General features: G+C 47.9%; 1 protein-coding gene across 1 annotated transcript in view; it reads right to left on the reverse strand.

Moving 5' to 3' along the window:
- MROH1 (maestro heat like repeat family member 1) overlaps nt 1-16,339 on the reverse strand; it is a 1,237,492-nt gene that overhangs the window by 843,389 nt on the left and 377,764 nt on the right. The window contains exon 10 of the mRNA XM_069221041.1: nt 7,180-7,258. Within this exon, the coding sequence (XP_069077142.1) occupies nt 7,180-7,258 (79 nt within the window). The remainder of the gene's footprint in view (nt 1-7,179; nt 7,259-16,339) is intronic.

Genomic DNA, 16,339 nt, shown 5'->3' on the forward strand with positions numbered 1-16,339 from the left:
GCTATCATCATTTGTTTGGGACAAGACTGCTCCTATCCCATGCTCAGAGGCATCTGTCTGCACAATCAACTGCTTAGCATAAACTGGTGCTGTTCACATAGCTTGCTTCAGGGTGTCAAAGGCCTTTTGACAGTCCACGGTCCAGTTCACTTTCTTGGGCATTTTCTTGGAGGTCAGTTCTGTGAGGGGTGTCACTATTGATCCATATCCCTTCACAAACCTCCTATAGTACCCGGTCCAGCCAAGGAATGCCCTGACTTGAGTCTGGGTTTTTGGAGCTACCCAGTCCAGAATAGTCTAGATCTTGGGTTGGAGTGGCTGAACTTGGCCTTCACCAACAAGGTGACCCAAGTAAATCACAGTACCCTGCCCTATCTGACTTTTAGATACCATGATAGAGAGGCCTGCTGCTTGCAGGGCCTGCAAAACCTTCTTCAGGTGGACCAGGTGATCCTGTCAGTTGGAGCTAAAGACAGCAATATCATCAAGCTAAGTTGCACTGAAGGACTCCAAGCCAACAAGGACTTGATTCACCAACCTTTGGAAGGTGGCAGGGGCATTCTTTAAGCCAAAGGGCATCACAGTAAACTGGTAGTGCCCATAAGGTGTAGAGAATGCTGTTTTCTCTTTTGCTCCAGGTGCCCTTTTTATTTGCCAGTAACCTGCTGTTAAGTCAAAGGCACTCAAGTGTTTGGCAGCACCTAATTTGTCTATGAGCTCACCTGCCCTTGGGATGGGGTGAGCATCTGTCTTGGTGACAGAGTTGAGCCCTCTGTAGTCCACACAAAACCTCATCTCTCTTGCCATTTTTGTGTGAGGTTTGGGGACAAAGACCACTGGGCTAGCACAGGGACTGTCAAAATGCTCGATCACTCCCAACTCCAGTATCTTGTGGACTTCCACTATGATGCTTTCCTTAACGTGGTCAGACTGTCTGAATATTTTATTCTTGACAGGCATACTGTCTCCTGTGTCCACATCATGGGTACACAGGTGTGTCTGACCAGGGGTTAAAGAAAAGAGCTCAGCAAACTGTTGTAGGACTTTCCTACAGTCAGCTTGCTGTTGGCCAGAGAGGGTGTCTGTGTAGACAACTCCATCTACTGAGCCATCTTTAGGGTCAGTGGAGAGGAGATCAGGGAGAGGTCCACTCTCTGCTTCCTGGTCCTCATCTGTAACCATTAACATGTTTACATCTGCCCTATCATGAAAGGGTTTGAGGCGGTTCACATGGATCACCCTCTTGGGGGTCCTGCTAGTGCCTAGGTCCACCAGGTAGGTGACTTGACTTTTTCTCAAGAACTGGGTAAGGGCCACTCCATCTGTTCTGAAGTGCCCTGGGAGCCACAGGCTCCAGAACCCAGACTTTCTGCCCTGGCTGAAACTCAACCATAGCAGTCTCTTGGTCATACCACATCTTCTGGAGCTGTTGGCTGGCCTCAAGATTTTTGCTTGCCTTTTCTATGTGCTCTGCCATCCTTGAACGTGGGCCGAGTACATAGTCCACCACATCTTGTTTAGGCTCATGGAGAGTTCTCTCCCAGCCTTCTTTTACAAGTGCTAGTGGTCCCCTAACAGGATGGCCAAACAGAAGCTCAAAGGGGGAAAACCCTACTCACTGCTGTGGCACCTCTCCATAGGCGAAAAGCAGACATGGCAAGAGGACATCCCATCTCCTTTTGAGTTTTTCAGGGAGCCCCATGATCATGCCCTTCAATGTCTTGTTAAGTCTCTCCCCAAGACCATTGGTTTGTGGATGGTATGGTGTGGTGAATTTATAAGTCACCCCACACTCATTCCACGTGTTTCAGGAAAGCTGACATGAAGTTGGTACCTCTGTCAGAAACCACTTCCTTAGGAAATCCTAATCTGGTAAAAATACCAAGGAGTGCTTTGGCTACTGCAGGGGCAGTAGTGGACCTAAGGGGAATTGCTTTAGGGTACCTAGTAGCATGATCCACTACTACTAGGATATACTCATTCCCTGATCCTGTGGGAGGCTCCAGTGGACCCACTATGTCCACTCCCTCTCTCTCAAAGGGGACCCCCACCACTGGAAGTGGAATGAGGGGGGCCTTTGGATGGCCACCTGTCTTACCACTGGCTTGACAGGTAACACAGGAGGTGCAAAACTCCTTTACCTTCTGGGACATATTGGGCCAGTAGAAATGGTTGACAAATCTCTCCCATGTCTTGGTTTGTCCCAAATGCCCAGCAAGGGGAATGTCATGGGCTAAGGTCAGAATGGACTCCCTAAACTCCTGAGGCACTACCACTCTCCTAGTGCTACCAGGTTTTGGATCTCTGGCCTCAGTGTAAAGAAGTCCATCTTCCCAATAGACCCTGTGGGTTCTACTGACATTTTTTCTTGCTCAGCTGCTTGCTGTCTTAGGCCTTCAAGAGGGACAAGTTTCCTGCCCCTTACACAGCTGTTCCCTTGAGGGTCCCCCTGGGCCCAAGAGCTCAACCTGGTACGGTCCCAGCTCCATGGACTCAGTTCCCTCAGGGGATAGACCATCTTCCTGGGAAGAAAGGTTCTGTTTCTCATGCTGTGTTGAAGCTGGTTCCACAGTCTTCTTTCCTTTTCTCTTTGAAGGTTGGGTCATTATTCCAGACTCCAACACTTCTTTTTCACCCTGAGCCCTGCACTGTGCCCTTGTCTTGACACACACCTGTTCAGGAATAGCCAGCATGGCTGCATGGGTCTTGAGCTCTACCTCAGCCCATGCTGAGGACTCCAGATCATTCCCTAGCAGACATTCTACTGGAATTGCAAAGGAGACTACCACCTGTTTCAGGCCAGTGACCCCTCCCCATTCTAAAGTTACCAATGCCGTTTGATTGATTTTAGTCGGATTTTCAGCATTTGTGACTGGATATGTCTGTCCAGGCAGGTACTGTCCTGGGAAAACCAGTTTGCCTGTCACCACTGTGACACTGGCACCTATATCCCTCAGGGCTTCTACTCTAGTCCCATTGATTAAGAGCTGCTGCCTGTATTTTTGCATGTTAGGCAGCCAGGCAAGCAAGTGTGGCTAAATCCACCCCACCCTCAGAGACTAATGTATCTTCAGTGTGAACCCTGATTTGCTCTGGGAACACTGTTGATCCCACCTGGACAATGGCTATTCCAGTGCTAACTGGAGTAGTACTTGTTGTGGGAACTTTCTTGGGACAGGCCTTGTCTCCAGTTTGGTGTCCACGCTGAGTACAGATGCGACACAAGGCCTTTTGGGGATCAAAGTTTTTACCCTTATACCCATTTGAGGACTGTGAAGAGGCTCTGGGCCCACCATCCTGAGCAGGTTTGTGGGGCCCTGTAGAAGACTCGTTACTTTTTCCCTTGGATGTCTCAACACTCTTCCCCTGGGGAGGCTTTGTGACCCCTTTCTTTTGGTCACCCCCTGTGGAAGTCTTGGTCCCCCTAGTCTTGACTCAGTGGTCTGCCTTCTTTCACAATTCTTGGGGAGACATTAGACCTAAGTCTACCAGATGTTGATGTAGTTTGTCACTGAAACAATTACTTAACAGATGTTCTTTCATAAACAAGTTATACAGCCCATCATAATCATTTACACCACTGCCAGTTATCCAACCATCTAGTGTTTTGACTGAAGTCAACAAAATTAACCCAGCTCTCGCTCGAGGATTTTTGAGCCCCCCTGAGCCTAATCCTGTACTCCTCAGTTGAGAATCTAAAGCCCTCAATCAGGGTAGCCTTCATGAGGTCATAGGATTCAGCATCTTTACCAGAGAGTGTGAGGATTCTATCCCTACACTTTCCAGTGAACATTTCCCAATGGAGAGCACCCCAGTGAGATCTGTTTACTTTTCTGGTTGCACAAGCCCTCTCAAAAGCTGTGAACCATTTGGTGATATCATCACCATCTTCATATTTTGTTACAATCCCTTTGGGGATTTTTAGGTGGCAGTATTCTCTCTGACCCTATTTATGTTGCTGCCACCATAGATGGGAGCTAAACCCATCTCTTGTCTTTCCCCTTCTATGGCTAGGAGCTGTCTCTCCAAAGCCAATCTTTTGGCCATCCTGGCTAACAGGAGGTCATCTTCATTGAGGCTGCCCTCAATGCTTCCAGAGTTACTGGTCTCCCCTGTGGAAGAACCAGTCTCTCTGACTATTACTTGAGGAGTCAGGGTTTGAGAAACCCTGTGCTCCCTGGTTAGGACAGGAGGGGGAAATCATCCTCCTGTACACTAACTTCCCCCTCTGTAGGATTATCCTCAGACTGGTGGTCCTTTGCAAACTCTGCCAAAAGCTCCAGGAGCATTACTTTGGTAGGGTTGGACCAGTCTTTACATTTTTTTTTAGCTTACAGAAAGTCCTTAACTCTGACATCCCTGGATGCAGGTAAGGGGTGAGGTTGAGTTTCCACCACCATCTCATCTGTGCTAGACATTATTTCTCTAAAAGTTGGGATTACTTTTTAAGAATCTAAAAACTACTTTTAGAACTTAAATCCAAACTTTTACAAACTTTTAAACTCAAAAAGGAATGCTAACAGGGACGTACACAAGGCCCTAGCAGGACTTTTAAAAATGTTGAAAAATAGCTCAAATGTAAAAAATCAGTTTCTAATGACAATTTTTGGTATTTAGTCATGTGATCTGGTATTGGCTGAGTAATCCAGCAAATGCAAAGTCTTAGACCCCACCGCTGATCCACCAATGTAGGAAGTTGACTCTGTATATACTATCTCAAAGTAAGAGATAGTGTGCACAGAGTCCAAGGGTTGCCCTTAGCGGTCAGATAGTGCCAAAATTAGATAATTCTAATGCTCTATTTTGTGGTAGTGTGGTTGAGCAGTAGGCTTATCAGAGGGTAGTGTTAAGCATTTGTTGTACACACACAGGCAATAAATGAGGAACACACACTCAAAGACTTAAACCCAGGCCAATAGTTTTTATATAGAAAAATATATTTTCTTAATTTATTTTAGAACCACAAGATTCAAGATCTGAAATGAATACATAAAATGCAAGGTACTCCACACAGGTAAGTAAGGAACTTTGAATTAGAGCAGTAACAAACACAGTTTTAGTTAAAATGGCAATAAGCTATTTCAAAAGTGGATACCGTGCAAAAATCAACAGTTCCTAGTGGAGATAAGTATTGGTTCGTTTTTCAGGTAAGTAAGGCACTTACAGGTTCAGGTTCCTAGGCATAGGCATAGACAGCCCACCGTTGGGGGTTCAAGGCAACCCCAAAGTTACCGCACCAGCAACACATGGCCGGTCAGGTGCAGAGGTCAAAGGAGGGCCCAAAACACATAGGCACCTATGGAGAACAGGGGTGCTCCAGTTCCAGTCTGCCAACAGATAAGTACCTGCGTCTTCGAAGGGCAGACCAGGGGGGCTTTGTAGAGCACTGGGTGGGAGGGGGGGGGGAAACAAGTAGGCACACAAAAGACACCCTCAGCTGCACACGGGTGGCCGGGTGCACAGTGCAAAGCAGGCGTTGGGTTTTGAATAGGAATCAATGGAGGGACCCGGGGGTCACCCTAGCGGTGCAGGCAGGTGAAGTCTTTGAAAGTTGCAACAAAGTTGCAAAGTTGTTGCTGTTTTTGAACAGTGCCGATGTTCTTGGGAGCCTCTTGGTCCTTCGAGTTCAGGGCAGTCCTCTGAGGCTTCAGAGGTCACTGGTCCCTGTTGGATGTGTCGCTGTGCAGGTTCTTTGAGTCTGGAGACAGGCCGGTAGGGCTGGGGCCAAAGCAGTTGTTGTCTCCGTCATCTCTGCAGGGCTTTCAGGTCAGCGGTCCTTCTTTGTGTAGGTTGCAGGAATCTTATTTCCTGGGTTCCGGGGTGCCCCTAAATACTAGATTTAGGGGTGTGTTTAGGTCTGGAGGGCAGTAGCCAATGGCTAGTGTCCTGGAGGGTGGCTACACCCTCTTTGTACCTCCTCCCTGAGGGGAGGGGGCCACATCCATAATCCTATTGGGGGAAACCTCCAATCTCAAGATGGAGGATTTCTAAAAGGAGGGGTCACCACAGCTCAGGGCACCTTAGGGGCTGTCCTTACTGGTGGGTGTCTCCTCCTTGTTTTTCTCATTATCTCCTCCAGCCTTGCCGCCAAAAGTGGGGGTAGTGGCCGGAGGGGCGGGCATCTCCACTAGCTGGGATGCCCTGGGGTGCTGTAACAAAAGGCATGAGTCTTTGAGGCTCACCGCCAGGTGATACAGTTCCTGCAGGGGGAGGTGAGAAGCACCTACACCCAGTACAGGCTTTGTTCCTGGCCACAGAGTGACAAAGGCACTCTCCCCATGTTGCCAGAAACTCGTCTGGTTGTGGCAGGCTGGCAGAGAGTGGTCAGCCTAGCACTAAGAGTCGGACTGGTATTCAGGGGGCATCTCTAAGATGCCCTCTGGAAGCATTTTGCAATAAATCCCACACTGGCATCAGTGTGCATTTATTGTGCTGAGAAGTTTGATACCAAACTTCCCAGATTTCAGTGTAGCCATTATGGAACTGTGGAGTTTGTGTTTGACAAACTCCCAGACCATATACTCTTTATGGCTACCATGCACTTACAATGTCTAAGGTTTTGCTTAGACACTGAAGGGGCATAGTGCTCATGCACATATGCCCTCACCTGTGGAAGAGTGCACCCTGCCTTAGGGCTGTAAGGCCTGCTAGAGGGGTGATTTACCTATGCCACAGGCAGTGTGAGGTTGGCATGGCACTCTGAGGGGAGTGCCATGTCGATGTAGTCATTTTCTCCCCACCAGCACGCACAAGCTGTGAGGCATTGTGTATGTGCTGAGTGAGGGGTCCCCAGGGTGGCATAAGACATGCTGCAGCCCTTAGAGACATTTCCTGGCATCAGGGCCCTTGGTACCAGGAGTACCATTTACAAGGGACTTATCTGGGTGCCGGGGCTGTGCCAATTGTGGGAACAAAGGTACAGTTTAGAGAAAGAACACTGGTGCTGCGGCCTGGTTAGCAGGGTCCCAGTACACTTTCAATCATAACTGGCATCAACAAAAGGCAAAAAGTCAGGGGGTAACCAAGGCAAGGGGGCATTTCCTTACAATATTGCTTTCCTAAGATACCGTGGGACTCCCACTTCGACGACAGGGAATGATTCCAGCATGTGAATCTCTGAAAGATACAATACTGGATAAAGAAGGACTTCATATCAATGACATAGCTTGCACTCCTTACCCAAGACAGAGAAGCATCGGAGGACCTCAGTCTGATTCTTCACTATCAGCTGGAGGGATGGATCCGAAGTGATGCAGATCTGTGCAGAGAAAACAGAGGTCATCACCAACCAGAATTCTAACAAATAAAAAAATGCTCTGAGAGCAAACAAGGTGAAAAATCAAGGCAATTATTTGAGCCCGATATCGGGACCAACGACAAATACTCAAGCAGTCTTAAAACATGTGTTGTTTTGCCTACTTGTATAAAACAGTGATATTAACCTTCATACTGTAGCACGTTTTGATTTTAGCAAAAACAATTCTTGCGAATTTCAACATCCCCTCAACACCACTTAAATTAGTATGAACATCCATGCAGCGTGCCAGAGGCACCTTTCATTAGAAATAATTTTAAAAAGTGATCAAGGTTTGATTACAACTTATCATCTTATCATTGCATTGGTGCAGTCCAGTCTACACTATGCCAGGGGCCTATATATTTGGTTTCTTCAGTTTCTGACAAAGAATCTGCAGTGCCTGCAGCAAGGCTGCCTAAACAACATTAGCCTTTTCTCTCAAGTTCAAACTGACCCCTTGAAGGGAAGGTGAAGGCTGTACTGGTGCTACACTGGCATTTCACAATTTTACATTTTAAAGTTGAATTGCAACACACCAATGATACGTTGGATAGGTTCATGAATATCTGCCAGCAGCAAAGTTGTGAAATTCTCTTGCACTAGATCAGCAATACATCAGAGAATGGCTGACACTGAGGGAAAAATTACTTCGGGGGGGGGGGGTGCTAGATTTTGCATTCTTTCATTGCTTTTTTGTTTCAGTGATTTGTGTGTCACAGGAAAGAACTCATTTAATGGAGCTAATGAGCACTTCATAAACATAATGAAGTAAAGAAAAACAAATTGGTCCACTCAGTGGGTTTAATTTAGAATCATGTTAATTTAGGAAACTAGAGCAGTTCTGTGACGCAGTGCAGAAATACAAAACATACAGTAAAAAATAAATAGAGCTAAATCCCCATTATCTCACATTCTATTCACTTTTTTCATGTTCAGAAAAGTGCACACTCAAGATGATATAGAAACTCTTAGAACAGTTTTACCATCTTCTCTTTTGCCAAGCCCTAAAAAATGAAATTTGCTGTATAAAAATGTAAGACCGTGAATATCAGATTTTTTGCACAGGCTTAAGATTTTTTCCTTAATGCTAAATTTGTTAAATTTAAAACCAGTTTAAACCAAGGATTTTCTTAGAGTAGATTACAAGGGTCATAGAACCAAAATAAATATTTTGTCACCAAGCTGGCTCATATTTCACAAACAATGCTCAGTGGTAGCATTTGACCATCCTCATGCAAAATTAATCAATGGAAAGGTACCTAGGTGAAATTTAATAAAGCAACTTTGTATTTCAGGGAAAGTAATCAAGTCTAACTCTATCTCTGTTTCAACCACATTTTAATAGCGAAAGTACTCCAAAAGTGGATCTAGATGTTACATCCATATCATCAATGAACATAGAATCCCAGGACTTATTTTTGAATAGTTCCAGTGTTATCTCAATTAATCCTAGGCATCAGGGGCGTGGACTGGCGCTCGCAAAGATGGCGGCACACTAAATGAGCTCCCGTAACTAATTATCCGGGCGCATCCTGCACCAGCTTCCTCCCTGAGGCGTGGGGGAAGCTCGTAGAGCGGAGGGGGAGTGCAGAGCGGCCTCCCAGTGGTGATCCGAAGGACTGAGAAGGCTGGAAGGCGACACATCGTGGTCCCCGAGCGGCCGTCAAAGAAGGGTGGGCCGGGCTCCAGAGACTAGAGCAAGGCCCACATTGAGAAGGGGACCCAACCCGATATAGCAGTGAGGTGATCAGAAGACCTGCAGTGGGTACAGGAGGAGCCAGGATGGTGAATGTCTAGCCGGCAGCGGCCGGCTGGAGAAGAATGCGGGGCCCTCCTGAGCACAACAGGGGAAGTGAAGACTCTTCGGCCCACCCTGGTGGGGAGACCCTGATCGGTGGAGGAGGAGGCAGCCTGATAGTGGTGCGGGCCATCTCCCTGAGGCAATCCCAGGAGACGGAGTGAACTTGGAGGCCAGGTCGGCCGGCAGAAAAGCAATATTCATAAGAATTTGGGGGAAGAGAGCTGGGGACTATGCTGACCAGAGAGACCTGACTGGGGTCGCTAACAAGGCCTGCATGGTGATTTGAAGCAGGAGCTAGTAGTAGTCGTCTGGCGGACACTATGAGGCCGGATGAGGCCTGAGCTGAGGTGATGCGATGGCTGTGAGGCCTGATTGGTCGAAGAGGGAGATACTGGAGCGTGAACAAAGGAATGGCCCGGCTATAATGGAAAGAGCAGGCGCTTGTCCCTGAGTGAGTCCCCGGAGCGCAGGGGAGACTAAAGAGAGGGCCGATTTCCCACCCCCCATCTAGATGCAACACAGGGCCGGTCAGGTGCAGAGGTCAAAGAAGGGCCCAAAACACATAGGAGCCTATGGAGAACAGGAGTGGTCCGGTTCCAGCCTGCCAACAGTTAAGTACCTGCGTCTTCAGAGGGTAGACCAGGGTTTTTTTGCAGAGCACTGGGGGTGTGGGGGAAGAATCACAAGTAGGCACACAAAACACACCCTCAGTGGCACAGGGGCAGCCCGGTGCAGTGTGCAAAGCAGGCGTTGGGTTTCCTGTAGAAATCAATGGTGGGACCTGGGGGTCACTCTAGCGATGCAGGCAGAGCCCAGTCGGGCCAGCCACCAACTGGGCTAGGCAGAGGGTCACCTGATGGTCACTCCTGCACTGGAGTTCGGTTCCTCTCGGTCCTGGGGGCTGCGGGTACAGTGTTGGTTCAGGAGTCAGGTTCTTTGTTCCAGGCAGTCGCTATCAGGGGGAGCCTCTGGATCTTCTCTGCATGCGTCGCTGTGGGGGCGCAGGGGGGTCGTCTCAGGTTACTCACAAGGTAGCAGTCTCCTGGGAGTCCTCTCTGCAGTGTTGGTTCTCTGGAGCTCGAGCCGGGGGTGTCGGGTGCAGAGGGTGAAGTCTCACGCTTCAGGCGGGAAGAGTGAGTTCTTTAAAAGTTGCTAAAACGTTGCAAAGTTGTTGCTGTTTTTCAACAGTGCCGCTGTCCTCAGGAGGTTCTTGGTCCTTTAGGTGCAGAGGTCAGTCCTCTGAGTCCTCAGAGGTCGCTGGTCCCGCTGGATGCATCGCTGTGCAGGTTCTTTGAGTCTGGAGACAGGCAAGTAGGGCTGGGGCCAAGTCAGTTGTCGTCTCCATCGTCTCTGCAGGGCTTTCAGGTCAGCAGTCCTTCTTTGAGTAGGTTGCAGGAACCTGATTTCCTAGGTTCAGGGTCACCCCTAAATACTAAATTTAGGGGTGTGTTTAGGTCTGGGGGGGCAGTAGCCAATGGCTCTCGTCCTTGAGGGTGGCTACACCCTCGTTGTGCCTCCTCCCTGTGGGGAGGGGACACATCCCTAATCCTATTGGCGGGAATCCTCCAAAACAAGATGGAGGATTTCTAAAGGCAGGGGTCACCTCAGCTCAGGACACCCTAGGGGCTGGCCTGACTGGAGGGTGACTCCTCCTTGTTTTTCCTTATTATCTCCTCCAGACTTGCTGCCAAAAGTGGGGGCTGTGTCCGGGGGGTGGGCATCTCCACTAGCTGGAGTGCCCTGGGGCACTTTAACACAAAGCCTGAGCCTTTGAGGCTCACTGCTAGGTGTTACAGTTCCTTCAGGGGGGAGGAGTGAAGCACCTCCACCAAATGCAGGCTTTGTTTCTGGCCTCAAAGAGCACAAAGGCTCTCACCCCATGGGGTCAGAAACTCGGCTCAGTGGCAGGGTGGCACAGACCAGTCAGTCCTGCACTGAAGGATTGGGTAAAATACAGGGGGCATCTCTAAGATGCCTTCTGTGTGCATTTTATTTTTAATAAATCCAGCACTGGCATCAGTGTGGGTTTATTATTCTGAGAAGTTTGATACCAAACTTCCCAGTGTTCAGTGTAGACATTATGGAACTGTGCAGTTCGTTTTAACAAACTCCCAGACCATATACTTAATATGGCCACACTGTACTTACAATGTCTAAGAATTGACTTAGACACTATAGGGGCATAGTGCTCATGCAGCTATGCCCTCACCTGTGGTATAGTGCACCCTGCCTTAGGGCTTTAAGGCCTGCTAGAGGGGTGACTTACCTATGCAACAGGCAGTATTGTGTGTGCATGGCATCCTGAGGGGGATGCCATGTCAACTTTGCCTTTTTCTCCCCACCAACACACCTAATTTGCAATGGCAGTGTGCATCTATTAGGTGAGGGGTCCTGAAAAAATGTTGTGGCAACAATAGCCTTAATATAGCCGCACCTTCCTATACATTTTATTAGGTGCAATGGTGGTGCTCAGACACTAAAAGATGTATCTGTTGCCAAATACATATACTGGGATAGGAATGAACATACACCAGTTAATATGACATCACAAAAAACAATTTGTGGAGCACACATATATACAAATTCCTAACTGTCCAATGTAACGGATTCAATAATCTGTAGGCACTGATAAAGATATCTGAAATTACAATGAAACATCAAAGTACAAACAAGAACAAAAGTTAAACAAATAATACAACTAGTATGTGGCAAATATAAATAAATCTTATTTAATCAAACATAATTATATCCATTCCAAAATACAACCCATATCAACCATGATTCAGCAATGTTGAGATATGTTGGTATAAAATGCAGCCTAGTTGAACAAATGAGTCAAAATAAGTCAGTCTGTACACAATCTCGCTTGTATTGACAGGATTCAGCCGACACGCGTTTCGTCCCGTTATAGGACTTTTTCAAGGCTCCTTATAGATAATGGAATCCATAGTAATCCAAAAAATCACTTGTATGTCTTGTTTCATATATAGTTAATATTCTTCACAATGCGTCAGTATTCACAATTATATGGTAGAGTTCATATGTTCCAAAGACTAGATTGATCCTCAAGCACCTCACATGAAATATATCTTCGTAAACTGCATATGGTCACTGAGAAACAGAAGGCATGTGAATTCCACGTCATTAGGTGAGGGGTCCCTTAGGGTGACAACACATGCTGCAGCCCTTAAGGACCTTCGCTGGTCAAAGGCCCCTGGTTCCAATGGTACCTTTTACAAGGGACTTATGTGTGCGCTAAGGATGTGTCAACTGTGGAACAATGGTACATTTTTAAGTGAAAGAACACTGGTGCTGGGGCCTGGTTAGCAGGGTCCCAGTACACTTCTCAGTCAAGTTAGCATCGCTATCAGGAAGAGTAAACCAAGTCCAGATGTGTCTGTGGAGTCCAGGGGGAGTAGGAAATACTACCCACCCAGAGGTACCTTATGGAATTGGTTGACAAAGAAGGAAGACAGGACAGCACTGAAGCTGGAGAAGAGTTCCTGAGGCGTGCAAAAGGTGTCCCACGCTGGAAGCTGGATTGCAGATGGGTGTTGGTGAAGGATTTTCACCAACAAGCCTTGGCAAAGGCAAATTCACGGTTGGCGGAAAAGAGGTGCTGCTGGGGACCAGCAAGGCCCAAGAGGACTAACCAGGAGGGGGAGTCTCAAGGGAGCCTGTGCGTCGCAGAAGGCCTACAGGAGCAGCGGCAGTACTCACAAGTGTCACGCAGGACAGGGACAGAAGTCGCTGAAGCAGCCCACGCAGCACCACAGAAGTTGCTCCCACATCGCCGGAGGACCACGCAGAGGCCCAGGAGTTGCAGGAGGGAGTGCTGGGGGCTGCCTGAAGTTCCTTGTGGAGGTGAAGCAAACAAGCCTTGGCAGCTGAAAAGGACACAGTGCACGGGGTGCTGTCTTGCATGGAGTGGAAAGGACTTACCACCACCAAAGTGAGAAAGCTGGTAGAGAGGACCCAGGGGAACTCTCCAGACCACCACCTGTGATGTAGGATCCACGCAGCCAGTCGTCGATGCAGCCACACACCTGCGGATGCAGGGGAGTGATTCTTTCACCCCAAGGGATAAGCCGCCTTCTTGTGCAGGCCGAAGAGTCGCAGTCTTCTGAGGATGCAAGGCCGGAGAAATGTTGCAAAGGTGGCAGGAACTCTGGATACAATGTTGCAGAAGAGTCTTCCTCGTGGATCTGCAGCTTGCAGGTTCCTGGAGGGTCCAGTCGCTGTTTCGGAGGCCAGAATTTGAAGCAGAGGTGTCCTGCTGGAATCTTGCAAGCCGAATCTGTGAACCCACCCAGGAGAGAGACCTTAAATAGCCCTGAAAAGGGGGATTGGTCACCTAACTAGGTAGGCACCTATCAGGAGGGGGCTCCAACATCACCTGCCTGGCCTGGCCACTCAGCTGCTCCTAGAGTTCCCTGCCAACCTTGGAATCAAGATGGCAGAACCCAGGGACCCTCTGGAGGAGCTCTGAGTATCATCCCTTCGGTGGTGATAGACAGGGGGGGAGGGAGGTGATCACTCCCCTTTCCATTGTCCAGTTTTGCGCAATAGCAGGGAGTGGGGGTCCCTGAACCGGTGTAGACTGGTTTATGCAAGGACGGCACCAAATGTGCCCTTCAAAGCATTGCCAGTGGCTTGAGGAGGCTACCCCTCCCAAGCCTGCAACACATATTTCCAAAGGGAGAGGGTGCAACACCTCCCTCCCAAAGGAATTCCTTTGTTCTAACTTCCTGGGCTTGATTAGATCAAGCAGCAGGAGGGCAGAAACCTGTCTGAGGGGTGGAAGTAGCTGGGCTGCCTGGAAAACCCTGTAAGAGTGGTGGTAGCAATGCTTGGGGTCCTCTAAGGAGCCCCCGAGAGTGCATGGAATCATACTTCCAATACTTGCAACAGCATTGGGTTATGATTTTGACATGTTTGATCCCAAAAATGCCCAGGGTCGGAATTACTATTATGTAGCTGGACATAGGTAGTGACCTATGTCCAGTACACATGCAAAATGGCGTCCTCGCACTCACAAAGTCCAGGAAAATGGACCTGGAGTTTGAGGGGGGGACCTCTGCTAGTGCAGGGGTGCCCTCACACACAGGTACCTGCACCATGCCCTCTGGGCTGAGAGGGCCTACCATAGGGGTGACTTAAACTGACCTGGTGCAGTGACCTGTAGTGAAAACGGGTGCATGCACCTGTTTCACGCAGACTGCAATGGCAGGCCTGCAGAACCCTTTGCAAGGGCTCCCTATGGGTGGCAGAATAACTCCTGTGGCCCATAGGGATCCCCTGGAACCCCAATGCCCTGGGTACCCAAGTACCATACACTAGGGACCTGTATGCCAACTGTGGGAAGAAAAAGGTACAGTTACCAAGTTAGAAGGGAGAGAGCCTAATCACTGGGGTCCTGGCTAGCAGGATCCCAGTGAACACAGTCAAACACACTGACAACAGGCAGAAATTGGGGGTATCATGCCAAGAAAGAGTGCACTTTCCTACAACAGCAAGTGTTCATTGTACTTTTTTAGGCATCTTTTTGGAAGTGAGATCACTGAAGGAGGTCACAATGGAGCTACACCCTTTTGCAAATCTCCTGCAGTGCCCAGTCAGGCCTAAAAAGGTTTTGATATGAGTCTGGGTAGTTGGAGCAACCCAATCCAGAATGGTTTGGATTTTGCTCTGGAGGGGGCTGAACTTGGCCTCCACCTACCAGGTAGCCCAAGTAAACCACTTTGCTCTGCCCTATCTGCCATTTTGTAGCCTTGATAGTGAGGGCTGCCTTCTTTAGGTCTCAAGTACACTCCTGAGGTGGACCAGGAGATTCTGCCAGGTGGAGATCAAGACAGCCATATCATCCAGACATGCTCAACTAAAGTCTTCCAGGCTTGCCAGAATTTGAGTCACCAACCTCTGGAATGAGGCAGGTGCATTTTTCAGACCAAGGGGCATCACTGTGAAGAGATAATGCCCACCAGGAGTCGAAAATGCTGTTTTAGGCTTGGCAGCATCAGTTAGCTTGATCTGCCAACAGCCTGCTGTCAGGTCAAAAGTGCTGAGGTATTTAGCTAAAGCCAGAGTATCAATCAGCTCATCTGCCCTGGGAATTGGATAGGCATCAGTCTTAGAGACTTCACTGAGGCCTCTGTAGTCTACACAAAACATATATATAATACAAGCTTTATTCGGTCGTAAACCATCAAAGCAAAAAAAACATTATTCATGTAATTACAAATACAATAAAATTACATAAGAGAGAAATAAATAACAAGCAATAAAAACATCATTCATTAATAACAATAAAACCAATAAAATCTGTCAGTGCCTATCCCAAAACGTGTCTAATTATAAACTACAGCATTTAAAAAAAATGAATTCGTATGTACCATGCAGCCTCAAGGAACTTGGCAACTGTATGGATCAGGATAACAGAAGTATCGCTCTTAAATATCCTAAGGGCTGTGGCAAATTGCCTAAAGCCCAACATCTGACAAGCTGGGCGAATCCATTTGCGACGGGGAAGGGTGTACGCTTTACAGAAGAACATAAAATGTTCAACTGTTTCCAAAGCAGTTTTACAACATGGACATAGTCTAGATGTCTGCGATGGCCTCCAGCTATTAACAAAAGCCAGTAGCGGTAAACACCCATAACGGAAGCGAACATACAAACTCTTCCCCAAGATATTAGGGATGAGATCTAAAAAAGGCTCAAACTCAGGATATCATTTAAAACCAAGAAAAGTACTGGTCAATCGACCATGTGATGAACCAAGGAGGTAGTTGTTCCTAACATAGGACCAATATACTTTTTTTCCAGGACAGTTTATGGGCCTTCTCTAGATCCTGTGGGTTCGCCCAATAGTTCTCAAGCCCCAGGGTACCAAAACCACTTAACCAAAATCTAAAAAGATAGGGATCAGGGGGGTACTACCTGGGCACACAAGTAATGCTCCAGCAAAATTATTTTCACCCACCGCTAATTTAAAAGTCTTGCAAGAGCCCCACACTTCAGCGCCATAAATAGCGGCATTCTGTGCTTTAGCTAAATAGATCTTTATAGCCGGGGAAACCGCTTTTGTAGTTATGCTCTTATAAAAGTGTAGAATAGCCCTGGATCTATGGTGAAGAAGGGACACACTCTTATTGATCTGTTCTTCCCAGAGCAGTTTATTGGAAATCCTCACATCCAGGTAATCTATTGAGCTTACTTCCCCCAAAGGAGCCCCAGCTAGA

This window comes from Pleurodeles waltl, chromosome 2_2 (genome assembly GCF_031143425.1).
Source record: "Pleurodeles waltl isolate 20211129_DDA chromosome 2_2, aPleWal1.hap1.20221129, whole genome shotgun sequence".
Lineage (NCBI taxonomy): Eukaryota > Metazoa > Chordata > Amphibia > Caudata > Salamandridae > Pleurodeles > Pleurodeles waltl.